Genomic DNA, 18,981 nt, shown 5'->3' on the forward strand with positions numbered 1-18,981 from the left:
ATATTCAGGATAAACAATAAAAACAGGATAAATATTCCATCCTTTGAAATCTGTGTTGCTGATACTAATCAACATCTTTAGACAATTCAAAAACAAAGTTGAAAGTGGCACATCTGCAACTTCAATGCGATTAAACACACATTGAATACACTTTTATTACTGATTTATAAGCTATGAAAATAATCCAGAAAACATTAAAAGCATTAATTCTTAAAAGATATTTAGGATGTATCAGTAAAATTGCATCACAACTTCTACTAATTTTTGTCATTTTGTCTTTATGAAATTAGCAACAGAAAAAAACCATATTTTGAGGAATAAAGGCCTTTGCTTGTTCCAGGACAAATCTACCCACGTTTCTTGCTCCCATCAATGCAAAAATCTCAAGATACCCAAACCAAACACTTTTCCTTACATGATCTCTATGATGGCAGTTTTCATTAACCCCAGTTTAAACATAAGGAACAGAGAAACAGAGAGACTACAGACTACAACAGGTATGTGGTGGTAGGTGAATACCAGAACGCAAAACACGACAACTGTCTGCACCAGACAAAGGACCGATGTTGCCATCTCCAAAGCAGAGATGTTGATCCAATTGTGAATTAGGTTTTCAACTAATTTAATTTACAGGCCAAGGTAAAGAAGCTGCCACAGTTCAGGATCTATGTGCTATTTCACAAGTAAACCAAGAGTCACTGCAATCATCTCTCAGAGAGATCTTTCATCTTTGATCTCACATCCTTCTTTGGCCACTCAGGTTTAATCCATGTCTGAAAAATCTTTCACAGCTCTTAAATCTATACCTGATCAGGTCATTCCTCTTTTTCCCTTGCTTTGTTAGACCAAACTGAAATATGAAGGATCATAAATTTTGCTTCAGAAACACCAGTGTATTTTTTTTTAAATCAGTAGGTAGATAATCAGTATTCTTGACCTCCCTAAAATGTACTCACTATGTTCTCTTCTTATGTCCTCTCAGTTAGGAGCATGATCAAACAAAAATTGCTACAGCAACTAACAGACTTACAGATGCAAGAACAAGCTTAAATAAACCAGAAAATGAAGAAAAAATGTTCCATTCCATAAGCTGTAATGCACTCTGAGAGACTCTTGAACAGTAACGAGAATATCCAGCAAAAATGCCACTGCCCACTCTTGCTTCTTACTTCTGTGTTTACTCCATAACTTCATTGCTACCCCAGGTGACCAACTTTCCAGGTGTCTGGGAGAGCTCTCATGTTCTGGATACTAGAATGTCCATGGGGCAAGCAGTAAAAGTGGAACTTTGGCATCTGGAAAGTGATACAGCTGTTATCTTATTTGTTATTTAGTTGCCTAGATTGCTGCATGTGTTCAACATGCATCAGAAAACCACAGATATTTATGCATGTCTCTAGACATCTCTGTAGAACACTAAGTGTGCACACCAGACATTTAAAAAGTGTCAAAAGCTTAGGTGGGATAAATTGCTGACAAACAAGGACCTAAACCAACCTAAACGCCTACTTACAGGTTGAGGTATTCTAGCCATAAGAACCTTCGACATATTACTGACTATTTTGATTGGACTGCCAAATAATCAGTGTAAATCAGACTGCCTCAGCATCAGTGTAAAGAAAAGAGATCCTATCCCAGCTATGATGAAAAGCATGTCAGGCCAATAACGGAAACTGACAGTGCAGCAACGACGTTTGGAGAGAAATTCTTCTATTTGAGTATGTGAGTGTCTCAGAACTCCTTTAATGATGACAAAGTCCCAGGGAGGATCATGGAAGCCAGAGCAGCCTTAGGATATAATAGCAGCACCCCTGAAATGAAAGGCTTTTAGTAAAAACAACACATATCATAGTCATCATCATTCTTAATAGCTGTAATATCTGGACAACTTGTGCTCGTCGTGTCAGATATCTCAAATTCCATATGTACCATCTTTGGCTCTTTGCTAAGGTAACATGTCAAAATACAGACCTGAACATCGATTAGTGTGTGAGCAAATAACACACACTGAAGCTACTGCCTTTCAGGCTCACTTATGCTGCTCTGAGCATGTTGTTAGGATGTCAAAAAATGGATTATCCAAAATATTTTTTCTAATGTCTAATTTTTTCTAATTAAAATATGATAAATAGCTGAGAAGTAGGCCACCAAAACGCTCCAAGGACATGCTTGAAGTACATAGTCAATTGTGTGGCATGAATTCCGTGACACGGTGGAGTACAGCCGAAGACTGCTGGTGACAGCAGAGACGGCGTGTTGATATCACCGAAGATTATCAGGAAAAATGACTGCTGCTGCACTGCATGAAAGCCAAAAGGGAAAAACCGACAGTGAATAGAGAATTCCGGAAGTTCCACCTGTGACACCTGCAGCCACCAGTATGCTGTGACTATCAAACCAATTTCTTCACAAAAAAAAAGCATAAATCTAGTCATCTTTCAAACTGATGAAAGATTCTGTCATAATAGTTGGGAGACTCAGAAGTACTTGAAGCAGCTGAGGGACTTCAAAGGTGCCAAATGAGAGTGTCAATCCAGTTTCTTCTCCAGGCTTAAATTCACTCGAACTCTATGGGTGTTTCATTTAATGCAAAATGAATGTAGGAAAGCGATTACTTTGAATATCTTGTTAAAGATGCTTCTGAACAGGATCAGACAGGAAGGAAACCAGATCGCCTGCTCTCTGCACCCAGAACTCACTGAAGTAAGATTCTAGTTTCCAGACCTCTTGAAAAACATTGTTATCAAACCAGTGGGGTGAAAAACAGTACAAATAAACTTTTCACTTCAGAAAACACACACTTGCTGACATGAAATCAGCCCCAAATATGTTTAATTTTTTTCTTCTCAAGAATACAGACTTCTTTATTGGAAGGTCAGATGAACTTTGATCAGCATGTAAGTGGGAAGAAAGTTACTCCTCAGGGAGTTCTGAAGAGATATTCTTTCTTTCTTATGAATGTTTGCTTTCAAGTTATCCAAAAACCACAACCAAGAAATCTACCCTGTCTTTGCTGTATTTCACACTTAGTAAATTGTTCAGATTATGAGTTAAAAAGGAACCTGCAACTCTATCAGAATCAGCTCCTTTTCTATTTGAGGATGGAAGAAAAGCTCCAACACACATGTGAACATGTACACACACCAGAACTTCTTAGTAAACAATGATATGACCTAGTTCAAGAAATCATTATTATTCAAGACACCTTTCTGTTGCCCCAGCAGGGCTGTCCTGCTGCTTAGTTTATTACTAAGGAGCCAGACGACAGGTGAGTGGAAACGTACTGAAACTTTTTCTAAGCACTTTGACTGCGCCTATCTCAGTTCTGCAAGCTTAATATTATAGTGTCTAATGTATGTCATAATTTTTCTGAGTGCTTTAAAGTAGTCCACGCTTGCTGGGGTTGTCAGTCCACTGAGGACAGAAGTGAAAGTCAACTCCAAAACCATGTAGTTCCTACCATTATGAGAAGTTTCCAAAATGCGTGATCATCCTGTGTTGCACCGGTAAGGAGGCAACAAGGTCGTCTGGAGATCTTCATTGTCTAAGCTCAGCAGGACTCATTCCAACTCTTGCCTTCTAGCAGAATCTGTTTGATTTCTGCAAGACTGATATCTTTTTCTAGAAGCTAAAGATTTTATCAGAGCTACCTCCACTTTCCCTGCTCCAAAATAGAAAAGGAAGGGAGCGTTTGCTACATCTACAGAAGGTAGGATAATTCCTTAATGCAAAGTATGCTCTGCAATGCTCTATCTTTCAAGAAAAGAGTGGATAATCTCGTCCAATTTGGGACTATATCTACCTTCCCTCACTTAGAAGCCAAACAAATGGTACAGCTCAATTTTACAGGTGCTAGTATCTAGAAACCTGGTAAAATTGTTGTCATTCCACCTTCTAGTTTCTTGATTAAGAAAGCACTAGGGGGCACACAGGGTGGAAGCAGCCACTATTCATACAGATTTCAGCCTCGCAGAGAGGTGGTGTAAAAGATATGTCCCTTCAGATGCTGCTTACACAGATGCTCAAACACACAAAGACAGTGAATTTTCAGTGACACGGTGCACACAAAAAGGCTACGAGGAAAATGCATTATCCATGTTCTATTAATATTCAGTTCTACCACTCTTCCATGAATACAGAAATATGACAGGCAGTATCTCCTATTTCATTGTTGACATTATAAAACCTAAAATTATTGCAATTGAAATTATTTTCTAGCTAGCAGAAGTTAATCGCCATGGGTTTTTTTTACTAAAGTATTTTTTTTTTAACCAAGCAAAAGAAAATAACTTAAACTTTGGGAAAATTTAGTGATTAAAGTAATAGCACTTCATATTTTTATACATTACTTATCAATTGATGTCTTTGGTTCCCTGATACTTGCTACCTGCTACTGCTGCTATTAATAAGTAATGGAAAACCTTCTCTTTTGCATAGACATGAGACTAATCATTTACTTTGAATCATAATCTTAACTTTGATTCTCTTAACCAAGATTCTCAACAGTATCTAGGGAATGATCTTCTATTTATACCTCTTTTAAACTTTTAATATCATTATCTTTTTAACTAATGATTTATAATTACTTTGGACACCAACGTTGAACATTTTTGTTCCCATTTAGAATTGTTAAGAGCTAAATATTACATTTCATCTACATTATTGCAGAGCCACAAAAAGTCACCAAAACAAATTACAGGTTTTTCAGTAAATAATACAGATAATTATTCTTTATAGGATTTAGAACTTACTTCAATTATATTATAGATTACTATGAGAAATGGCAAAGTTCATAAAATTTTGCCTTAATAATTTTTCCTTCATATAGGAAGAGAAAGGGTAGGATAGAAACAGTGACTCATCTGTTATCTTACTTACTACCAGTCTTACTCAACAGCATTCTAGGCAAGTTATAGGAGGGGGTTGAAGAAAAAAAAAAAAAAAAAAAAAAAAAAAAAACACAAACCATCAAAAGAGGAAAGTATCCAGAAATCATCAGTCAAATGTTACAGTGAAACAAAGTAATACAACAAAAACTGGAGAATGCAATCAAACGTATGTTGAAAACTATTCCATAGTTTTATCCCACTGCACCACTTAAAAACTAGAACCATTCTCTAGAATATATTTCTCCTCTTTATTTCATTCTAGGCCAGTTTTCAGAACCCACAGCCCATCTTAGAAGCCATATACTTGGCTTGAAATGCAGCTAGTCACGGTTCAAACAATCTTCTAAAACATTGATAAAGTATCACCAAAAATCCTTTTAAGTGAGAAATCAACCTTTATTTTTAAGTTAAAGAGATCTAGGAATTATTAAAATGAGACAAATTGCTGGACAGGGCTTTATTTTCATCTGACAGCAGAGCCAAATTGCAGTCATACAGTGTATAGCAATAGAACATCATTCTGTATTCATTTACCATCCTATTTAATTGAACATAAGGAAAGTTTTTAGCCATTATGGGAAATTTACTAAACACTGATCACTAATAACTTCAAAAATGTGCTCTTCCCTTATTCTAAACCACTTAATTTTAATTTTCTTTTAAGTAGTAATCACGTTCGAAAGGAAAATTGTGTAACCGTAATGAGAGAGCTGATACTTCATTCTAAATCCAGTGTTTACTCAGAAAATTTAAGTCAGACTAAGTTGCCTTGAGATCTACAGCAAATGTGATCATTTATACTCACGATAATTTTTAGGCATTACTGCTGCCTCAGCACTAATTTAATGAGGGCTGAATAATTTGCAGATGAGTGAAGTGAGCAAGTCCACCTTTACCGAATAGCCAATTACTACTGAGCCTCAAAATTGTCCTGTTTCTTAATTATGCAAGTTGCTAAGGAACTATCTATCTCTTTCAGAAATTTACCCCTGCCTTTACTTCAGCTTCTTTCATTTTGGATCTTAAATTGTCCTGGAAGTGTGCAATACATTTCTGACTCAGTTTCTGATGTTCATAATAATATATTACCAAACTTCAAAATTTTAAAGAATCGTTTGAACTTCTTGATTTCTAGGAAAATAGTTGTCCTAGGAAGAAACATACAATTAAACTTTGAAAATACAGTATCCCCTTAGTGCTTGCATTTCCACAGTATTCAGTTTTGAGAAGGGCTTGCGGTTAGTTTGCCTTTTTTCTGCATCATTACGAACAAAAAAACTGCTTACTGAAGATAAAAGCTATATGATGAGAAACCATCCCATTCTATTTACTACCTCATTGCTTGGTTTCTATTCTTTAACTATGCATTGATTGTAACTATGCTAGATACCTGCACATTTCATATTTTGTAGCTATTTACCCAGTGAATGACACATTATAAGCAGTGGAAGCAAGCTTCACGCTTTTTAAGTGTCTCAGTATCTTATTAGACACAAATGATGAAATCTATATGTAACTAGTACTAGGAGTCATACATTAAGTCATAAAAACACTTATGTCTCCTACTCTTTTCAAATTTTGCTGTTGTGGCATTGGTTAAAATCACATGTAATATCTGGCAAAATGAAAAGACTACAAAATCCCCAGTTTCCATCTATGAGAATTATAGCTAGTATTCCAGTGGGACTTTGGTTTAGATACTCTGGAGTTTTCTTCTTTACAGGGGACAATTATTTTGGAAATTGGGTGCTCTTCTCAGGCATCCAAAGTAAGTTGAGCTCCCCACTTCCTAAAAGCAGGAAGACTGTTAAAATAGAGGGAAATAACGGACAGTCAATGTAAAAACTCCAATATGGAGAAAAAGTGCTAAAATAACTTATAAGACTTCTAAAATCACAATAGTAAAGTGGGACTGCTAAAAACTGTAGTAAAGAGACTAATTCAGAAAAAAAGTAGATGTCAGCTCCACTACAGCCTCACATATGATAAAAACAAAAAAAAAACCACAGAGCCCTCTGAGAATACCTTGAGCTACCAAGGAATAATATTGCCATGCAAAGCTCGCTAATTAACTGCAAGCTACGCTCAAGTGTAATTTATAAAGGATGCTTAGCCCCAAGAACAGTGAGTTAAAGAAAAAGTTGCAAACAGTTATATAACGCAAGGCATTTTTTAAAGCTGTTCTCATCTTTGTTTATGCTTACTACACCAAAACTAAATCTTCTCAGAATTTATTGCATGCTAACAAGAAAATTACAATTTTTAGTTAAATCCCACAGTTGGGAGCAAACTCCCAAGAGAACTAATTGCTCTTTTAAATGAGTATACATTTGAATATTAGCAGGAACAATGAGTTAACCTCATATTGCTGTTTAATCTACTTTGCTGAAAAACTCAAATATTCCCCTTTCAGAATTTTTTGCTTACTAGGTCACTAAAACAGCACATAAGAAAAAACACTGTGTCATTTTGCTTTAGTACAGGAATCCACAGTCTATTCACTGTGCTTACTTTGGCATTCTCTTAAAGAATTTAATTTATTTTCAATGAAAAATACAAATTAGTCTAAATTACTGGTGATAGTTTTAGAATACGCCTGCAAATTCAACTGTGTTCTGACTTCGTACTGCAAAGGCCTTTGTTACGTCTCTTTCTTTAGCACCAAATGAACCTTCTCCTTATCCTTTAAAAGGAGGCACTGTATTGATTTCCAATTTAGTATTGGAATTAAGAGAAATTATTTATATACAATAAGGTCTGGGCAAGGTGTGGAGACAATGGCAGCCTCCTCCCTCTCAATCTTTCCAAAACAGTGTTTTGTAGGATTCTAAACATGATGAAGAATTCATCCTAAATTTGTCCCAGAACAAAGACTTTGTGTATTAGAAAATAACCTACAAAGTCCCATGTTTTCCTATGAACAATAAAGAATTCTTAAGTTCTTCCAGGCTGCAGTATTTACTGACACTATTTTAAGTTCGTAAAATACACAACAGTTACCAAATTTGTTTTTCTTTTCTCAGTATAAAAATACCAAATAAAGCAGATAAAAACAGGTCCGTATTCTTATTTCCAAATGTAGCTCTGACAACATTCAGTAATCCCCACAGCTTTTGTTTCACACAGGCGAAAGATTTTAAAGCCTTGGAAATTAACCACACAGGTCAAACTCCACCATAGATAACGCAGACTAAAGGCATAGCATTCACTTTACAGCTGCTCTGACTACATTTGCGAACTCCATACCACCACCTGTTACAAAAATGAGCCATCTGAAATGAAATCTCACTCCTTAAATCGTTATGATTGCAGTTTGAGAGGAAAAGGCAGACAGAAGAAAATCAAAAAGTTTCAGAGAGCCTCTGTCACACCTGATAAGACGCTTAGGCTGTCTCACACAGAACAAATGTAACTGGACAGACAGATACAAATGAATAAAATAATTTATTTTTTTCTAAATGCCACTGAAAACACCAGGATAAGTCATGGTAGCATTTCATTACAGATTCCGATAACTAAATGATTGTTTAACCCATGATATACTTTTAAAGTGCATACATTTGTCTACAATTGCATAAACTGTATGTGAGGTATCTCAAATTTACATCACTACATTGGCTCAGGACATATTTCATTTAAATAAAGATAGGCTCAGCAGGATGTCACCTTGTAGAAGTTCTAAGCTCCGTAGGAAAAATCTTGCTTCCAAAAACTAAAAAAAACCCTATTTTTCATCTACACCTCAAGCAAGTCAGGTAATATCTGTCATATCAATAATCTATCACACACTATGAGATTTGAAGGCCCCCTGTGCAGTATTTTAACAGGAATAAGGGGTGGGGGTGGGGTAGAAAGAAGGTGGCAAAATAAATACCTAATCATTGCCATTTGTGATTTTGTTATTTTGGTATCAATTACATTTTGTGTAACAGACAGAATGTGTTTCAAGACTGCAGTAAGTACAATATCAAGGGAGATCTTCTGACATAAAAGAATTACTTTTCTCTCTCCTTTATTGGCAAATAAAATAGATGTCTTTCTAGTAAAAAAAAATTTGCTCTGTCCAGCATTTATTGGCAAAAAACTGGAAAAACTTAAGTACATAACCTATGTTTGCATCTCTTTTTTGAAAGGGAATGCTGAAAAGAATAACATAGAATATTTAGATTCACAGTATCTGTCCCTACACTCTTGCATTCAGGTTTAGTATAACAGAAAGGCAATCCTTAACTGCCCTTTCCTTTGTATGCATCTCATTTCATCTACAACACAACTTTGCAAATCACATAGTAGCTTGATATAAGCTTTAATTATAGTTCATACTTACCTTTCATTTTCCTGAACTGTAAAATCCTAAGCCACTGAAAAATTAGGGGGGTTATACAAAAAATTGATGCGTGTTCTACAAAGCAAAATGCACACTTTTAAACATGTCCTTTGCCAAGATGAACCAATTTGCTTGTAACAGAATCTTCTGCTAAGACGTTCCATGTGAACATACGCTGTTGCACATACATGTACCAATGATGCAGGTAAGCTTTCCAACAGGTTAAACAGAGCAATAAGTATTAAAATATTTAACTGCAAAAAACCTGAACCTGACCACACATGGACAGATAATTAATTAATCTTCAATTTCTGTTCTTTTTTCCCACAGTTAAATTAATGTGGATCACTTTCCTGAGGAATACTCCGATGGCAGCTTCCTGTATTTGCCAGAGGCATGTGAGAGTTTTCAGCTCTCTCCTTCCCCCACCATTATCACAGAAAGCTAATTAGCTCCTGGTTCATCCCGGCACTGCTTTGCAGGGAGTTTCCACACACTTCACATACCTGTACAGCTTCTCTGTGACTTTCACGTACCATTTATATAAGGAGAAAGGGTTTTCTGAAGAAAAGTATACATCCTCAATAGTTCTCTGTCCTCAACTGCTTGAAGCCTGGCTATTCACCACCAAAAACCAATCTTGAGAGCACTTTTATAGATACTGATATGAAATTTGGGATTTTTTTTCTTTATTACAACAAAAAATATTTTGTCTTGTTTTGATTCATGCTGTCACAATGTATTTAAAAGGGCTGGGATCTCCCGGATCAGTGTTCCAGCTGTTCTCTTGAGCCACATCTTGAAAGCAAACAATAACCTTTAACAGTTAGATCTGTTGGGGAGAAACACTTGGGAACTGCTGTGTCATTAGCTTTAAAAATGAGATTTTCTTAATATCCTATAAACCGTGTATCAGCCTTTAGCACCACGCTACATTTCTTTGAAGGTATAAACTTCCCTTTCTTTGGACAAATCCTTAAAATAGATTTCCCGAAGCAAATCTAATTCACATAAGCATCAATTACAGTTACTCAATTTACCTGAAGTGTATACTTCTGTATCTCATCCAGAACAAATTCCACTTCTTTTGAGGTTGTTAACGAGGCAAGATTCCCACTTAAATTGTAGCAATACAGTTTGGCATTGTCATAGCTTTCACGACTTGAATTTATGCGAAGGCAGGCATCTCCAATATGACTCCATCCTTCCCCACACAGATGAGCTGGTGTAAAAAGCATATGATAAAAGCAGACTTGAAAAAAAACTTTTAAAAAAAACCTAAGGGAGTCTGAATTTTATCTTCCTGAGATCATAATTCAAAATATATCCCACACTCGATTTCCCTTTTCACGTCACATAAATTCTAAAATACCCAGTAGTATCATATCAAATACTGTATTTTTATGAAAAGAAACTTTTAACAAATTGTAAAATATCTGTAAGATATATGTTAGGTTTCGGTGTAACAATATTGTTACGATACACTGTATTCAGATTTGAGCACAACTAAATATTAAAAATTAAAGTATGTACGTAATTTATAGCACTTTAACCAATCAATTTAGCTGAATGTCATGGAAATTTCAAAATCTGAAAACAACTGCCCTAGAATTCAGAGATCACAACTTTACCCTATCTTGCCTTTCTCATCCTACCTTTGCATTTATATTTGCCTAAATACAAATGCAATCAGAATAATAGGAAATTCAGGTAACATCTTAGAAAAATATTTCCTCTTCGACATATTTCAGCTTTACTCAGATTCAGATAACTATTAAAAAATGAGTCAGTAATTCGAAGCGACTGTTATAGTTCATCTTTAAAAAGATTGCACAAATGTGCACAGAATAAATTGATTAAAGTTATTTAATGAATGATCTCTGTGAAAAAAACCTGTGTTCATTAACTTCATCCAGACATAAAGATCAAATGGAAAAGGTTCCGATATCTAACTGCATATGCTTAGTTATGAATATTAATTACAGAATAAATATTATTTCAGAACGTTAACCATCACCTTCTCAGAATATTTTATATCAGCCTTTTAATATTCACTGCTTTCACAGTATTACCAAAATTATGTTAGGACCTATCTGCACAGGAAAATTGAAGTATAATTGAAGTATAAGATAAAACCCCAGTGAGCAAAAGTAACTGTCGGTGAATATGTACATGTAAGGACTCAGTATAGCAATGCCGCTCTGTCGTCGGTGATCCCCACAGGCTGGACCTCATCACTGGCTTGTGCAGAGGTAGACACCATTATGCCTTCATTAATATTACGTCTCCTAACAAAATTAACAGTAGCATGAAGATACCAATCAGTGATGTAGCTACATCTATGTTCCCCTGTACAGGCACAGCATAGCAGGGATAGTTAGCACCAGTATGACAAATCCAGGTCTACTCATTGAACGCATATTTTTCGGCAACAATGGAAGAGATTTACTCTGTTTTGAATTCAGGTCTAAAAAGCAGCGCTGCCACCCTACAGCCCTTACCAGGTAGCGCCTGGCACTCCTGCTGTCGCTGGTCCCACTGGCAGTTCAGGTGTAGCGAGCAGCTTTTGCAGCTGGTCAGTTTATTGCAGATTTGTTCATTCCTCACATGACATTTGGTGTAGTTTTTAACTGACTAAAAATAAAACAGACAAAAAGGCAGCTTAAACTTGTACCAAACCATCAACAAAGCAGAAGTCAAAACTGAAACACACACCAGGTGAATCTCTCCCAGAAAACCACAGCCACCTAAATGCTAGGCTGAATTTAAGCTTTTGCCTAGATTCCCTTATCACTTGCAGAGAGTATAAAACACATCTCTAGAGCACAAATCACCCCACCTGTCCCACATAGCTAACTTTGAGGGAGTCAAACAAGACTTTGAAGATGTCTCTTCCCAGCACAGAGCCCAGGAAGACCTTAAATAACTAAACTAAATTGCTATTTCTTAGATAGTTAAGGTGTATGCTCTCACTAAATCATTTCATCCCATGCAGAGCAAAGCAAGAAAAAATAATCAAAGGGAATATAAAAAATGGCACAAGATGCAGATATAAAATTACACATCATTGACCAAAGGTGCAAGAATATAACTTGCTTTGTTTTATCTGGATTAAACGAAAAAAAAATAGGATCTACAGACCAATAGTCACAAACCACAAGGAGCTGTCAAAAATTGCAGTCACACTTTTTTTACAGATTTAACTGCAAACCTGTATGCAACATAGCTAGCATAAAATTTACAGAATCTACAGGAAACCATTTTGTCATACAGTGACATAAACCCAGGAATAATATTTTTCCTTTGGTACCTTAGTGTATAAGAACAGGAATAAACGCTGAAGGAATTTTTACTTGGGTTTTTTGTTGGGTTTGTTGGGGTGGGGTTTTTTTCCTGAAAATAGGTCTTCCTTTCCAAGTGAGGCATTCTGAATACAAATCTTTTTTCCCCTTTGCATAATACTTTTAATTATGACATAGTATTGATATCTTATTTAATAAAATGCCCCAAATCCTCAGTCAGTTCATCAGGTTATCCATAAGGCTGTCTCTATTAACTTCATTTCAAGGGAATAATTACAAGTAAGTCATAATTCAAGGCAGCTTTATACTCACAGAACCACAGAATGGTTGAGGTTGGAAGGGACCTTCTGGAGGTCATCTTGTCCAACCCTAACAACTCTTGTCTCCCTCTAACAACAACAGATTCATTCATGCATAGCAGCAAAAAAGAATTGTACTTATATAGCAAATGTATGATTTACATGACAATTTTGGTTGCTTTCCTTTCTAATAGTCTTTTGGAGAATGACAAAACACATCTAAAGGGGCAATACGATAGTAAGATACACAGTTGTTAGTACTGGAATGATGATGATGACGGGGCATCAACCTACTGCAGTCAGGAGGGAAGACAACCAGCCTCCATTTATTTTTTTTCCCCTGAAGTCCTGAAATAATGTAATTGTTAAAATAAATTTTCAGTCTCACACAGGACCAGCTTCATTCCTGCTGAAGAGCATTGCTGTTTAAGGCTTTGTTGCCTTCATTGGATCAGTCGCCCAGCAGTGAGCTTATTATAAAAGGTACTCGCTATTTTTCTGGTGTGTAAGAAAGGCTACTGTGAAGCAAAAAGAACCAGAGAAGCAGTTCTAGGAGAAGGCATCTACACCATGGTATGAAGCAGAGCCAAAGACAATGCCATAAAGTAATAGAACGCCTGTCTAGGCCAATAAATGCATAGGAACAGTAAAGCACAAAAAGCCTTTGGTACAAATCCACATTTAGTTTCACTCAGTCATGATGCATATTCACAAAGCTGCCTGAGAGACACTTTAAAGTGAATTTTGGAGCACGAGTACCCACCGTCTGCTCATTTACAATACCTCAACTAATACTTTCAACACCTCATGATGGCATAGCTCAAAATCCTTAAACTTTCAGATTCTTTTTGAAAATTATATACTCTTTAGTGATATTACATACAGATCACAATTTTCAACTAAACCAAGATATTTGTTCTATTACTTTCTAATCATGAAGCTTGTTGTGCATTAGTTATTTAATGTTTAAAATAAAATTCAAAGTACTAGTGACTATTCTATAATAATGTTCTCTGTTGTATTCCCTTATTCCCAGCACTTATTTCCCTTAAATCCAATTTAAACATTGCTTGCCTGAAAATCTCATTAGTTCAATGTAGATGTGAATCCAATAGGTAATTCATATTAACACAATATTAAGGTTATAACTTAAGCTACCAAACCAAATGAAATTCAGAAATATGACAGCCCATCTGTTACTGAAGTTCTATATTGCTGTAGGTTATTTATAATGTTTACACTCCAAAGTATGAGTAAATCATGTTATGTATAAAGTTTCCCATTTATGTCTGATTTACTTAGGTTTTTTTCAGTACTGATCTTGATATGGTGGTGTATAGAAAGACTTATGAACTGTAGTGATTTTCTGAATATCCACTGTAGAATAAAAATATTACAGTAGTTTCTCTTAGAATTTCAGAAATTGCTATTAAATAACATCACCCTCTCCTCCTCCTGGATTTTTCAGGTTAACAGTATAATCTTATCTAGTTTTCCTAGTCTAACTATAAATTATTAATCTAATAGATTTCCTATTTTTCTGAAGCTATTCCCAAATCTTACTGTTGGGTACTCTTTAGTCTTAAGTTTTCCTTTTTTCCTCCAAAATGAATTTGATTCTATTCATAATTCCCTTTACTACTTTATACATTTCCCCTTGACCATTCTTTGCATTCCTCAAATTAGGCAGGTTGCTATGATTATATTTATTATTATTGGTATTAGTGTAGCATCCAAGGAATCCCCATCATGAAAGAGGATGTTAACTTTCTGCAAGCTGTGCAAGCATTACAAAAAGGCCATGATTCTTGTCTTTAAGGCATTGTGTAAAAATATCTAACAATGTAGGACTATAGCTCTTTTTGAAAAACCCTTTGGTATCCTATATCCTCAGCAAAACACTTTCTCATAGCCTTCATGGGTTCTACAACGCTTAGTTTATGAAGCCCCACTCATATAAAATACTTTTAAGTCACGTACCAGTTTGGGCTGTATTTGTGTATATATATAAATATATATATATAATATATATTATATATTATATATATTTATATATTATATTATATCTTATATATATATATATATAACCAACTGGGGCTTTATGGTGTTGCATGTGTGGAGATGGACAGACAAGAAACCCAGAGACTCGCACTGGAGCTAAGGGTGTGGGTGGTCATTGTTATGGCAGGAACACATCCCACTCGTGGCTTTTGAAAGCGATGGGGCTTTCAAAAATGCAATCCAGACTGGATGCACAAATGTTTCAGCTGTGCCTTTTCCCACTGCACTCTCTCGAAACAAGAAAACACACGCACTCCACTTGAAGACACATCAGAGACAATACTCTGACCAAAAAAGTGTTCCATTCATGTGCCTGGTGCTCTTGATCCCAACTGATGAAGTATTGCCAATTTATTCTGCCTTCCCATATGTCTGCTTTTTGTTACAGTGAAAGAGTAGGTATTTTAACAACCTTAATGTGGAGACTCAGAATAAAAGCTGAAATTTTATAAGGAAAGTGGGGGGGGGGGTCCAGTTTTTTTCCAAGTACTTGTAGGATTTTGAAGAGAAAACATTTTCTCTCAATCAAAATTTTTCAAGTCAAGTTCAGTATCATATTACTGCTGCATTCCAAGCCTTCAAAATACATTGCTTAAGTAATATGGGAATAATAAGTTACTTTATTTGCAGACTTGTAGGGTGGGCAGTAAACAGTTCTATAAACTGAAGGATTATAGGACAACATTTTAGACAGCGGGTGAAGCATGTTATTATGGCTACCCTAGCTGCAGTGACTACTTCCATTTTTACTGCAGAGTAGTAAGACAATGGAAGGGGAGAAGGCAGCCATTTCTTGTTAATTCCGAAGTGTGCCTTTCAGGGCTGCTGATTGGATCTGGAGTTTGGGGTGGAGACAAAGGAGGAAACGGGAAGAGTTATTCTGAAGATATAAAAAATCAAAAACAATTTGTTTTGATACCCAGTGCAAGAATTTCCCGTTGTTTCCCAAAGAACAGGGTGAGGGAGGAGACAAAAAAGCGGGTTGAAAGAAAAAATACTTTAAAAAGACAGAAAGAAAAAAAGAAAAACCTTCAAAGGTCTTTCACATTATAAATATCAAAAAGAAGCCAACATATTATCCACTATCAACCTACACATAAATATTTTTACATTTTTCACCTATAAGTCTATCACCACTTGATCCATTAACATATATAGTGGCATGGTACGTGTCCAAAGACAGCCCCCCCTCTTTCCCAAGCACACTGCTTAAAGGCAGCTGGCAGGCAGGAGACGTTCCAGCACTTCCAGGGCTTCGATGCAATCACACTTTTTTGGAATGTGCCTACACGTGTCTGCAAAAATAAAACAGCTTTATGGCCATAATGTGGACTTGATGTATTTTTATCTTTAAAAATGATTACTCTCACAATATCTTAAGGCTCTCCATCACTGTATCAACCAATATTTTGCTCCATTTTTGAAATACAAAAAGCACAATTGATAAAGTAAATGTTCTTACTCTAAAATGCAGGCTCTTTCTGGTCGTCTTCAGTAAAGGAAATTTTGCTTTTTGTTGCAACTGGTCGGTCATTATTTTTTTTCGGTCATTTACCATTTTATTTGTCACAAGGTACAAAAAGATTTTGCTTTCATGGGATGGCTCCTCCCTGAGGAGCAAACCAATTGTATGCTTACTCTTCCATGCTACAATCTCAAGAAAAATTGTATCTTTTAAAGGTGCAGCAATTTAAAATTAAATTCATCTCTCCCTCAAAGCCTTTTTTTTTTTTTTTAATAAAAGCTGGAAGGTAAAATGGTAAAATTAATAACTTTTCCTGAGACTATTTCCATTACAAAATAGAAATATAGTTAATATTCTGAACAATACAATCAGCAAGGGAGTATCATTCTCACGAGATGCGAGATAAAGCTTTTTATGTGCAGGTGTACAAAGTAAATACAGTTTCATAAACATATTAAGCGGACCCACATCTAGTGGTTTTCCTCTATCAAGAAATAGGCAAAATGCAGCAGACCCAGTGAGGACCAGGATGATGCTTAGGATATTATAGAGTACAAATTAAAGTGTCAAAGTGAAAGATCAATGTAATAGACTTAAGGGCAGTAAACTGCTAGTAAAAGTCAATACAATCAACTCCACAAAGCCCAGAAATATACCACAGACAAGACATAAAACTTTTTTTTGAAAAAGCAAAAGGAAGGAAGATGTGAGACAGGGAAGTTAAGTAAAACAGCAGATATAAGCATGACAGAAAGCTGTTTCTCCCAGTTTTAGAAAAAGAAAAAGTAATATTTAGCGCTTAGAGGGACACACATGCAACACTATTAGATTTTACAAGTCAATCAAAATATTCTTGTCTAAATTTCAATCTTTGATGCAGACATCCAATGAATGGGAGAAAAAGAAGTACGTCAATGATGATGTTTCCTTCTTTGTTTGTGACAAAGTCTTAAAAAATAGTCTGTGTCTCAAAGTTGAAAACAGCCCTGCCTAGATGCAAGAGGCTCCATGAAACAGTTTGAAAGAGGAACTTATATAGATATTAGTATGACATATTTCATCAAGTCTGTACATGTCATATGGCAGTATTAATGACAGTATTATAGTTGCTTTTGTCCCTATGGCATACTAGTATCTGTATTTACCCATTTTTGAAAAAAGGTCAAGTAGGTCATCTTACAATTTTAGCATTTATCAATCTCCAAGATAAAAATTAATATTTTTTTTTCCTTATTTTATAGAAAATCACTTCATTGTATTATGGAATAATTTCAGTGTACACTGTAAGCAGTCTAGGGAATTTCAGTAGTGTAATTTCTCAAGGCAACATTTAAAATGCTTACTATTAACAGACAAAATCTCTAAAAGATATATTTAATGGTAGAAAACAAACAAGGCACTACTGCTAGCATGTTGTTCACTCTACTCATGAGCCAAATTTCAGTACCATCTTGAATCACTCCACATGTTTTAAGTAAACTCTTTCCCAGTTGGGCAAGACAGAATAAGCATCCACCCCTCAACATTTGCGTCAGACATGATAGGGTCAACTAAAACTATAGTGTGCAGAAGTGCCCCACTTACATGAGTTTTTCTGGGAGAAAAACAAACCAGCTCACTAGTGCTGAAATGAGCCAGACCTCCAGAATGACATGCCCTTGCAAGCCTCTGCTTGCAATTACATCAGATATTGATATATACCTTGATGATCCATCAGTCTGCACAGCAGTGGAATATAGTGTCCTGTTAAACATCAGATGGTGAGCACAGGCAGGTATATGTGTATCATCAATGCATTAGTACTACTTATGCAGTCCATCTGTCCAAACAAAGTTATTTCAGGGAAATTTCCATATTTTACATCCCTTCCAATCAGCAAAACAGTCACTGCTTTACCAATATCCGTGACCATGAAGCCAATGCCAAACTGATTGCCAACATATCTTTAGTATGCTGGCCAGTCTCGATGAAGCGAAAGCAACAGATTCTAAAACATTATTGTCTGTCTCATCTGGGTGTTCCGTGATCTCATTCATAAATGAACGCCTTTGTACAGCTGCAAAAATAGGACTTTCTCCTTGTGATATTTCTGAGTCTACAGTTTATTATCCCACATTACCATCACAGTACTGTCACAACATTTTCATTCTGTGGGCCTAGTCCAGAAGTAGCAGTCTATGAAAATGGTTTATTGTCCTAATCCATTCCATTTCTCCACATGTTGCCATTCTGTTGATGCTATTTTGATGGGTTTATATCAATAGCTGCAAAATTCTGTCTCCATTGCCTCCTAGCCAATACACTAATTTTACAGTAGCCACCTTCAACTTAGGATAGTAACTCTTCTCAGAAATAATTTTGATGAATTTTCACAACCTCATTCTTTATTCCACTAACAGCCTTTGCTATCCACTTCAAACCCTGCATAAAAGACAGGAAATGAAACAGAGAAGACTGGTGCATGAGCTGCTAATTAAGCTGACAATCTTGGTCATGAAAGGTTGTCAAAGAAGGATACTGAACTGAGAAGCTTGTGCTAAAATACCCAGTGCTCTACATTTATTAGTGATGAAGATGGTCTGCTCCTTAGCAACTGTTCCGTGCTTAAAGGTTGAAAACCACAGTTAGAAAATTGGCA

The 18,981-nt window shown here is 35.8% G+C and overlaps 1 protein-coding gene across 2 annotated transcripts in view; it reads right to left on the reverse strand.

Moving 5' to 3' along the window:
• The window catches only part of ATRNL1 (attractin like 1), a 526,081-nt gene that overhangs the window by 393,935 nt on the left and 113,165 nt on the right, over positions 1-18,981 (reverse strand). For both annotated transcript variants that reach the window (XM_040607278.1, XM_040607277.1), the window contains exons 14-15: positions 11,718-11,850; positions 10,257-10,438 (exon numbers count right to left, since the gene is read on the reverse strand). In XM_040607278.1, coding sequence (XP_040463212.1) covers positions 10,257-10,438; positions 11,718-11,850 — 315 coding nt within the window. The remainder of the gene's footprint in view (positions 1-10,256; positions 10,439-11,717; positions 11,851-18,981) is intronic.

The sequence above is a fragment of the Falco naumanni genome, chromosome 9 (assembly GCF_017639655.2).
Source record: "Falco naumanni isolate bFalNau1 chromosome 9, bFalNau1.pat, whole genome shotgun sequence".
In the NCBI taxonomy this organism is placed as follows: domain Eukaryota; kingdom Metazoa; phylum Chordata; class Aves; order Falconiformes; family Falconidae; genus Falco; species Falco naumanni.